The sequence below is a fragment of the Trachemys scripta genome, chromosome 12 (assembly GCF_013100865.1).
Source record: "Trachemys scripta elegans isolate TJP31775 chromosome 12, CAS_Tse_1.0, whole genome shotgun sequence".
Lineage (NCBI taxonomy): Eukaryota > Metazoa > Chordata > Testudines > Emydidae > Trachemys > Trachemys scripta.
Window position 1 is genome coordinate 43096755 of NC_048309.1, and position 10895 is coordinate 43107649.

General features: G+C 54.9%; 1 protein-coding gene across 1 annotated transcript in view; it reads left to right on the top strand.

Moving 5' to 3' along the window:
* Positions 1-7890, top strand: part of LOC117885533 (tryptase gamma-like) — a 28370-nt gene extending 20480 nt beyond the window's left edge. Inside the window, 5 exon segments of the mRNA XM_034786805.1 lie at positions 2928-3010; positions 4716-4863; positions 5929-6064; positions 6145-6408; positions 7591-7890. Coding sequence (XP_034642696.1) covers positions 2928-3010; positions 4716-4863; positions 5929-6064; positions 6145-6408; positions 7591-7776 — 817 coding nt within the window. The 3' untranslated portion in view covers positions 7777-7890.
* Positions 7891-10895: the final 3005 nt, after the last annotated feature.

Consider the following 10895-nt stretch of genomic DNA (forward strand, 5'->3'; position numbering starts at 1 on the left):
GTGAATGCTAATGGGAAGGGGGTAGGTTTAGAAGATAAAATAAAAAAAGAACAAGTTAAAAATCACTTAGAAAAGTTAGATGCTTGCAAGTCACCAGGGCCTCCCTCCTCTGGTCATGACCCTTGACCGAGTTTGTCAGGAGGCTGTGTCACTTAGCCTAGTTCAGGCTTGTGGCCTGCAGGGCGGGCCTATATGACGAGTCTTCGCCGATGTTCTGATCGGTGCAAGGGAGGCCAGCAGGCCTATTCCCCCACAGCTGTTATAGTCCTAGCCTTCACAACCTCCTCTGGCAAGGAATTTCACAAGTTGACTGTGCGCTGCGTGAAGAAGAACTTCCTTTTATTTGTTTTAAACCTGCTTCCCATTAATTTCATTTCATAGCCCCTTGTTCTTATATTATGGGAACAAGTAAATAACTTTTCCTTATTCACTTTCTCCACATCACTCATGATTTTATATACCTCTATCATATCTCCCTGTAATCAGCCACAGACTCACCCATGCGGTGCCTCATGCTGGTCGTCTCGGGAATTAGCTCACCAGTCGTTGGAGCGCCCTCTGCAGGCCAGGTGTCCTGCCTGTCGTTGCCCCCCCCGTGTCCCTCCCAGACCCTGGTGCCCTTGGCTTGGGTGCTGCCCCCCCTGGCAGTACCCCACTCTCTCTCTGGGTCTCCCCACCCAAGGGAACCCCCACCCCCTATCCCCACGTCGCCTCAGTCGTGGCTACTGCCAGTCACCATCTAGCCCCTGTGCCCTGGGGCAGACTGCAGTCTATCAGCCAGTCATCACAAGCAACAAGGGGTTTGCTCCTTTCCCCAGCCCCAGCCCTCTGCAGGGCTTTTCCAGTCCTTTCCGGGATGGAGTGGGTGTTCACCCCGTTACACTCCGCTTAGCCTCCTCTTTTCCAAGATGAAAAGTCCTAGCCTCTTTAATCTCTCCTCATATGGGACCCGTTCCAAACCCCTAATAATTTTAGTTGCCCTTCTCTGAACCTTTTCTACCTCCTCCTAGCACTGGCCAAAATGGCCATATACAAGACCAGGAAGAGGAGGTTGGCTGATGGGGTTTCCTGCGACTGTGGGGCCTATTTCCGATCCTCCGGTCACTCACACATCCAGGCGGAGTTCCTCTGGGCTGTGTCCACTGGCTCCCTTGACACCTTCGCGGAGTAGTGGGCACTGTCCGGAGTTCTCTGCTCTGTGTCCTTGTCAGGTTCCCTTCGTTTAGTCCTGTGACCTCGCTCCCATCCCTGTTAGATCTTTAGTTGTGCCCTGTATTTAATTGAGATCCCGGACCTTGTGGATCCTCCCCTTAGGCTGGGGGAGGTCTGCCCGCTTCTGCCCACCCACTTCCAGGATCCCAGCAGGATTACTCTTTTATATCTTTCTGGTCTGAGTCCGTCACACCTGGTAAAATTTGTGTGGCATGTAAAGTTATAAGATTCTATTACATGGTGTTACTAAGACATGTTCCAAGTCTGGAGAGCAGCCAAAAAACAGTTCCCTAGAGACAAAAGGCTATCTGATGTCTCAACCAGGTATCAACAAAATCAAATGGACCATAACCTGGCTAAATGGGTGAGAAAGAGGGTGTGCGCATAAAATCTACATCTTGACAATGAAACAGCTTGGGGTGCCTATCCACACAGACATTCTGCCTCCTAAACTTCAGCTGGAGATGATTCTCAAAGAAGAAAAAGAACTACAAGATGGGGGAGCGGACACCCCAAATGATCTCTCCCTTTCTCTCTACCCACAGCGCTCACAACACTGGAAGTACAAAGGAAGCAGCATTGGACTGGGGGAGGGATCCTGACGGAAAGCAATTCAGGCAGTTAGGCTGGAGAAACAGGTGGTGAGAGACCTCACAAGGCATACTCTGTATGAAATGTATCGCCATCCTGCAAAGGGTTGAACACCGGGGTGCAGACTATCGTAGGGGAGCGGAGTGTGTTGTCTCACCTGGCACCGATACTGATCAGCGTCACTCACAGCCTATGTAAGGAAGAGGTGGAGAAGGGCAAAAATAATCCCTTGAATCAGTGGCAGCAGCACCCAGTTGCCCTTGAGAGGAAAGATCCCATGTCCCATTCCCCACCCCCATTGATGGAGGCTCCTGTGGGACCCCACTGCCAATGCATGCCCCACTTAATGAAGCTGGCAGCAGGGCTAAGACACAGGGTTGAGATTCAAGAAATATGGGACCAGTTCCCAGAATAGTCCAGGTTCCTTGCAGAGACCTTGGGCCAGTCCCTGGGGCTGTTATTTCCATGCAGTGCTGATGGGAACTGAGCAACCAAATCCCCTAGGCAGGTTTAGGAACAATCTCCCGAGTCCTCAGTTTCCCCATCTGTACAATAAGAAGAATGATTCTGCCTGTGTCTGTTTGAACTGGACGCTCTCTGGGGAACAGATTGAGGGTCAGTGCATCACCCAGCACGATTGTGGGACCTGGATCTCCGTCGCGGTGCCACTCTAACGCAAATAAGAGCAATGTGTTATGGTGGAAATGGGGAACAATGAGTTAGGGGAGCAACTGACCTGGGGCTGTGGTGGAGGCAGACATCACTGGATGGGTTCTGGCTCTGGGCTGCCAAAGGGGTCAAGCTGGAAGGTCACCATGGTCCCCTTTGGCCCTGAAATCGATGGGTCTGGGTATCTCGGTGCAGAAAAGCTCAGGGGTGTTTCTTACACCTGTAGTAGGGCTGAGAAGTGTTAGCCACATCCTCAGCCAGGCCTGGTGCACACCCGAGAAAAGAAGAACACCCCCACCCCGACCCCAATGTGGGTGTAGCTGTGACCTGAAGCTTCCCCTCTGCTCCTGGCCCATCCGGGGTGGGGTTTCTGAGCAGGAGCGTCTGTGCCCCTGTGGTTCCCAGTCCCTGCCCCACTCCCGCATCTGGCCCAAATAACTCCAGGGCTGAGGAAGAGCCTGGATGGCTCTGATGATGCAGATTTTGATCTTGGTCCTGCTACTCATGGCCTTTCTCCTGTCCCCCAGGGCTGAGGCTGGTGAGTTGTTGCTTTTTTCTTTTGGCGGGGAGGGGGGTTGGGTTCTGTGGGAAGTGGGGCCCTTGCCAGGCAAAGGGAGCTGTGGGGAGCAGTGAGGGTCTCCACCTGATCCTCCTGGGGTCAAAGGGGTGTAGCAAAACGTGCAGCCTCTCCTGAGTAAGGTTGGGCTTCTCAGAGCAGCCGAGCGGTTGGGTGGCCCAGCCCCCACAGGCTCCTTTGGGAGCCCACTGCCAAGCTGTGCCCTAGACAGGGGAGCTGATTGCAGGGCGAAGGCACAGGGCTGGGACCCAAGAAATTTGAGACCAGTTCCCAGCTCAGCCCAGACTCCCTGTGGGGACCTTGGGCCGGTCCCTGGGATTTTCATGGAGTGCTGATGGGAACTAGGCAGGTTTAGGAACAATCTCCCTGGGCCTCCATTTCCCCATCTTTACAATGAGAAAAATGTTTCTTCCCGTGTCTGTTTGAACCTCTGTGAGGTAGGGATTGTGGGTCAGTGCAGGGCCTGGCACAATGGGGGCCCTTGTCTTGGTCTCGTCTCAGGAGTGGAGGTGGTTCATAACTCTGAACAAAACGTTCTGGTTCTTCAAAAGTTTACAACTGAACAGTGACTTCATGACTTCATACAGTTTTGAAACTTTACTGTGCAAAATAAAAATGCTGCTTTTAACCATCCTAATTCAAATGAAATAAACACAGAAACAGTTTCCTTACCTTGGCAAAAAAAAAAAAAAAAAATTAAACTTTCCCTTTATTTTTTTTAGTAATTTACATTTAACACAATACTGTACTGGATTTGCTAGGGTTTTTTTTATTGTGTTTTTTCTTTTCTCTCTCCTGCTGCCTGATCAGGTATGTCTGGTTCCAAATTAGGTGTGTGGGTGATCAATTAGGGTCTGGGCAGCGCCCAGCACAATGTGGGGGGGGCTGATCTCAGTTCCTGGTCAGTTCCTAACTCTGGTGTTCATAACTTTAAGGCTATATTGAAACAGCAATTTGTTAAAGGTGGGATTTTCCCACACATTCGCCCACCTAGGTGGAGACTTGTTTGGAGCTGATCACAAAAAGTTGATTATTTTTCCATGAGAAAAAACCCAAAAGTGTTTCTTTTACAGTGAGCAAGAATTGAAAACGTTCACCAAAATATTACCAAAAACCGGGGGGAAAGAATCAGTTTCACCACAATAATTCAGACAGGTTCAAGCGAGGCTTTGTGAGAAAAAAACACCCTTAGTAAAAACCACAGTTTTCCATTGGACCAAATGTTTGGCATATCAGTCTTGGAGCAGCCCTGGCCAGACACTGGGGTCTAATGGAGAAGGAGAAACATCCACAAGGGACCTGTTTGTGCCCTTCTGGGGGCTGCCTGGCCAAATCTGGGGTGATGGCCCCCAAAGCCGTTAACTCAGAGCAGTGCGATTACTGACCCACTCCTGGTGCCTTTGGCACCGATTGTCCGCACAGCGAGGTCAGAGCTTTAGATTTACCCTCCGGCCCCATGGGGTGTCCAGTCTGGGGCAGAGCTGAGCAGGGGGAAGGGATCCAGGCACAGGGATCCCCCAGGGAGAGCGTCATCACCAGGGAGAGGGATCCCCCAGGGGGTGGGTTGTGGCTGTGGGGACTCCCCTTCGGGATGAGGAGCTCAGTCCCAGCCCGGCCCAGGGAGACAATGCGGCTTTTTGTATGAATCTGTCCCCTTCCCCACCAGGTGAGATGATCAGGGGCTGGGAAACCCAGCCCCACTCCAGACCCTACATGGCTTTTCTGAATATACAATGCAGAAACAGGAGGTCTCGCTGTGGAGGGTTCCTGGTGGCGAAGAACTTCGTGCTGACGGCCGCTCACTGCAATGGAGAGTAAGTGCCGCCGTGCTGGGGATGTCGGGGCAGGCAACTGCAAAGCATGGTCCAGATCCAACACTGGAGCTACAGCCATTGACTCCTGCTGGGGTCTGGCTCCATTGCCTAGATCGGGGCAGGGAGGGGCTCACAACCCCAGGACAGCTCTGCAGGGATGTGGGCTGGGAGACCTGGGCATAGATCCCTGTTTGCATCTAGCTGAGGAGGGGTCACCAGGGTGCAGGGGAGCTGACACCCAGGGGCTGGGAGGACAATGGGAAGTGAAGCAGCTCATGGGAACAGCACACGGGGCTCGGGAGACACAGGCTGAGACCCCAACACCACTGGGCAGGTGTTTGTGCTGCAGCGGGGGGATAGGAGGTTTACCTGCAGGCAGCCAATCTATGAAGTGGTCTATATATTATATCAGGCTGGAAGCTGAGGACGAGATCTCTGCCTGAGACTGAAATCTGCCCTGTCCCCACAAGATCAGTATTTATGAGTCAGACCCACATATGCCCGTCCCCCACTGCACCTACGCTCCTGCCCCTAACACTCCTTATATTCCACTTGGCTTTAGAGCAAGACCACTGTGTTCCAGGGAGCTCATATTATTAGAAAACAGGAATGGGGGTGACAGAAAATCCCCGTGCGATGCCAGATCCCGCCATGCGCAATAAAACAAAGAGACCCTGAACAATTGCATCACGCTGCTGCAACTGGAACTTTCATATTCGTAATTTAACATGTTATGACTCATTTAATTCATTAGATACCAGACCCCAACTGAGATCAGTGATTGAAGAGTAAGAGAAACAATCATTCCGGGGGGAGCACACCTACTAACCCCCCCCCCCGCCCTGCTCCCTCCAGCGAGCCCTCCAGCCCTGCTCCTCACAGCCCAGACCCCCTACCAACTCCCTCGCCCCACTCCCTGTACCATGTTGCCCCCTATCTTTCCAGCCCCGTCACTGCAGCATGGCGCCCTCTAGCACTACGCAGGGGTGAGAACTGCCTCCAAGGGCCCAGCTGACATCTCTCAGCCCCGCTCCAGTTCCAACCCGGTCTCCATCTGGCTTCTAGGGACATCACCGTGTTCCTTGGAGCCCACAACCTCCGTCGGGATGAGGAGACCCAACAACGAGTCTCTGTGAAGCACAAGATCCCCCACCCTGGATACAACAAGATGAGCTTTGAGAATGACCTGATGCTGCTGCAGGTACCTGCCCCTCAGCCCCCACCCTGGCCCCACCCCCATCTCGGTGCGGGGCTGACCCCTCTGCTCTCCCCCCATTGCAGCTGGTGGAGCCGGCGGAGCTGACTGATGCCGTGGGCACCATTCCGCTGCCGCAAGCTGGCCAAGCCGTGGAGTCAGGCGCTGTGTGTAGCGTGGCAGGATGGGGCAGGACCAGCCTCAATGCAACCACCAGTATCCTCCATGAGGTGGAGCTGGACGTGATGTCAGACGAGACCTGCCAAGAGGATGGGCTGCTCCAACGCTACTACAAGCCCTCGAGGTTGATGTGTGTGGGGGACCCTGCCAAGGACAAGGCCTCGTTCTCGGTAAACACCCAGTCCCTGGGGGGCTGCCGGGCTGGGAGCTTCTCCATGAGCCAAGGGAGTTAGGGGATCAGTTAGGGTGACATTCAACGGGCAACACTGAGACTGGGATCTGTCTATCTGTCCCCACACCCCATCTATACACACCCATCTATCCCCATACATCCCACCTATACACACCCATCTATCCATCTATCCCATACACCCCATCTATCCCAGAGGTGGGCAAACTACACCCTGCAGGCCACATCCAGCTCGTGGGACCATCCTGCCCGGCCCCCAAGTTCCTGGCTTGGGTGGCTAGCCCCCGGCCCCTCCTCCGCTGTCTCCCCTCCCCCGCAGCCTCAGCTCGCTCACTCCACTGTTGGCGCAATGCTCTGGGCGGTGGGGCTGTGAGCTCCTGGGGCAGTGCAGCTGCAGAGCCCGGCCTGACCCGGTGCTCTGTGCCTAGTGGTGGCGGTGGCGGCATGGCCCGGCTCCAGATGGGTGGCGTGGCTGTAGCACCGCCAGCTACCGGTGCTCCAAGCAGCGTGGTAAGGGGGCAGGGAGCAGGGGGGGTTGGGTAGAGGGCAGGGGAGTTCGGGGTAGTGGTCAGGGAGTGGGGGTGTGGATAGTGTTCGGGGTGGTTGGGGGGGAATAGGGAGTTGAATGGGGGCAAGGGTCCCGGGGGGCAGTCAGGAAGGAGGCGGGGTTGGATTGGGTAGTGGGGGGCAGTCAGGGGCAAGGGTTCCAGGAGCAGCAGAGGACAGGGAGAAGGGGTGGTTGGATGTGGCAGAGGTCCCGGGGGGGGGCGTCAGGAATGAGGAGGGGTTGGATGGGGCAGCGGAAGTCTGGGGGCGGTCAGGGGACAGGGAGCAGGGGTGTGTGGATGGGGCAAGGCTCCCGGGGGGCCATCAGGGAACGGGGGGGGGTGTGTGGATTGGGCGGGAGTCCTGGGGGGCAGATAGGAGGTGGGGGCCAGGCCATGACCCCCTCCCCTAACCTGCTCTCCATACAATTTACCAAACCCGATGCGGCCCTTAGGCCAAAAAGTTTGCCTGCCCCTAATCTATCCCCATACACCCCGTCTATCTATCTATCTATCTATCTATCTATCTAGGGACTGCGCTATGAACAGCTCAAAAAGGACAGGTGGATGCTGTGCTATGAGCTTCTATTCATCCTCTACCTCCTTTGATTTCTCAGGGTGACTCCGGGGGCCCCCTGGTGTGTAACGGGACGGCCCAGGGCATAGTCTCCTTCGGCAAGAAGAACAGGTCTCCCCCGAGGGTGTTCACCAGGGTCTCTGCATACGTCCCCTGGATCGAGAGAACAATGAGAGGTCTCAGCAGCCATGGGCCCCATGTTGAAAGGCCGGGGCCCCTACACTGAAGGGGGCAGAGTTGGGTTTGTGTTTGTGGAAGGAGTCCCTCCCCAGAGCAGTGGTGGTGAGCCCAATGGGTGCTTGAATAAAACCCAGCTTCATACTCACCCTATGTAATAAAATCCTGTGTGAGACTTTTTGGGGGAGATTTGTCTTTCTGTATTGTGGTGCCCCCTAGGGCTGAGCGTCCTGCATTACCATCCTGGACACCTGGGTCTCGTTCCCAGCCTGCTCTCTCCTCTTAGGAGCTGTGGGACCCCCTGGAGGCAAACACCCTGCACGGCCACCAATGCCTGGGTCCTATCCCATGTCCCAGTTTCAGCCACTAGGGATGGGCATTCTGGGGCCCCCTAGAGATGAGCTCCTGCATTGCCATCCCAGACACCTGGGTCCCAGTCTCTGTACAACCTTTAAATTACACCATCCATACTGCCTCTCCTGCCTGACACCAATTTAAAAAGGCAGGACCCAATTTTATCTCCCTGCGTATCTGCTCCCCTTCCCCCACACATAAAGGTTCATAAAGGGCAGCACTGACTCGGCCTCAGCCACATGAACCTCAGGGCAAGCTGGGTGCCAGGTGTGATGAATGTGGGAATTTCGGTCATGTTTTATGTGGCCTGTTGTGCCTCAGTTTCCCCTCTGTGCTTTGCATTGCTGGGCAAGGAGGTTAAAGGATTAAAAAGCTGCTTTTGGGATACAGCAGGAGACAGGAGGTGCTGGGACATGTCACCATATGAGAGTGGCATGAATGGGTCATTAACTGGCTGAACCCGACCCAAACCATTGGAGGAGTCAGAAAGCTGATGGGAATTCCACACAATCACCATGGGAATCGCCGGCAGGCCATGATGGGGGCTCAGCAGGAGGACAATGGCCTGGAGATAACAGGAGTCTGGGGTGAGAGCCAACCTCTACAGAGACACAGGGCCTCTCCCCTGGGACAGGTACAGAAACAAGGACAAGGACAAGGAGCAGAAATGGGGTGCACCCAGCCGGGCCAGATGGACATGTCTAAACCTGGGCTTCTCTGGGCTAAGCCGAGGACGTTCCCAGTCTGTGTTCAGTCCACGTAACCAGTAAACCCTGTTCGCTTTGGAAAAGGCAGCTGGGTGTCACTGCCAATCCAGGCTGAGGTGCAGGGGTCCCAGGAGAGTGTAGACATCTCTGAGAAGGAGTCTCTCAGTTGGCATCACCGGGCAGAGCTCACGGGGTGCAACAGGGGGGCTGAAGTCCAGGGGCTCAGTCTCAGAGGTTGTGACGCCACATGCTCCCCCCCCCCCCCCCCCCCCCCCCCCGCCCCGACCTCCCGTAGGCAGAGTGGGACCCCTGGGAGCTGGCACACATCTGAAAAGCCAGGGTGCAGCTGAGATCCTGTCGGGGTGGAGAGGAAATAATGTGTCAGTGCGGAGATGCACAGGCCGATGGTGGTAGCCTCAGAGAGGGAGGCAGAGCCCCCAGGAGGGGGAAGCATGGCAACAAAGGCAAGTGCTGGGCTGCAGTTGTGCACGGCCGCCACAGGGTGCAGAGCCCCAGATGTGCACAGGTCTAGGAATCAATGGGCCAGATCCTGAACTGGAATCGGTGAGGCCAGACCCCAGCTGGTGTCAATGGGACATAGCTCCATTGTGGTCAATGGGGTCAGCTCCCATCTGGGGTTAATGGGGCATAGCAGTGGAATAACCTGCAGTGTAACTGTCAGTGGTTAGGGGTCTCCCCTCCCAAGCGGTGGGAGAACCCCACAGTGTTTGTTACACGGCCGGAGACAGACTCTGTTTAACAGGAATTGCCCTGAAGACAGAGAAGGAAACACTGTGAGGGTCAAAAGGTTTCTATCATGTCAATCCTGAGCAGTTCCTAGAGCCGGAGAGGTGACAGTCAGAAGGAAGCATCAGACCATCTCCTCTGCCCTCCCGTACTGCATGGGCCAGAGCTTCTAGCCTCGGGAATCTGAATGAGTTTGTCTGGGAACTGGCCATTCAAATCTCTCCGTTGGCTGGGTCTGGATCAGGCTCGGAGACGCTGCTGCCAAGGGCTGGGCTGAATTCTCCATCCCTGACGACATGTGACTCAAGCCGGGACGTTTCTCTAACAGCTCTGCTCTAGTTCGAGCCGGGATTCGTGCTAGGGCCGGGGCTACGCAGGGGTCAGACGGGAGGAGCACCGTGATCCCTTTTGGACTTGGAATGGAGGAGTCTATTGAAGGAATTTTATTGCAGCAGGTCGGAGTGGAGGGACCCAGGGCATCCACGGGCAGCTCTGGGAATCTCTCTCATGCCTCTGGCTCAGACAAATCTGGCCAGACAGGGATCAGCAACATGGCATCTCCCGCTACTGGGGAGAGCTGGCCAGCACTGCCCTGTTACCAGACAGAGAGAGCCAGATGGAGGGGAGTGTGGAGTCACACAGATCGATTGGATCTGTATCTGCTCCACAACTATTGGATTTGGGTGTCAGGGTGGGTCTGGGTGTAATTCCAGCCCTATAGTTGCTATAGCCCCACCCCCTGCAACCAGAGACCTTCCCTGCCCTGGAGGATCCAGTGACTGCCCCATATGACAAGGGTCAGGAGGGAACTCAGTGCTGGAGATGTTTGTATCAGATCTGTACTGATTCTGGGGGATACAAGACAGGAAGTGAAATTAACAAGCTCTGCGATGGAGGGACTGCAGGGCCGCAGGCCCTGGGAGTGCCTGACTGAGTTGCTGTGAGCTGTGGCAAAGCAGTGTGGTGTAGTAGCAAGACCACAGGCCTCCGCTTCAGGATACCTGGGTTCTGTTCTGTTCCCAGCTCTGCTGCTGGGTGACCTTGGACAAGTCATGGCCTCTCTCCATGCCTCAGTTTCCCCATCTGGGGCTAATGATCCCAACCGCCTTTGTAAAGCGCTTTGAGATCTGCTCACAGGAAGAGCTACAGGCCCAGATCCACAAAGGCATTTAGGCTCCTGGTGATTTCAATGGGTGTTAGGCATCCAAACCCCTCTGAGGTTCCAGGCATAAATTATTTAGCTCTAATTTTGTTTATGGCTCAACCCAGGTTCCCTGAATCCTGCCCCATTATCCTCCCCCAGCCCTGGATCGAGAGACCAGTACTGGAAAAGGGAGAGCGAATTGTTCAAACAAGACTA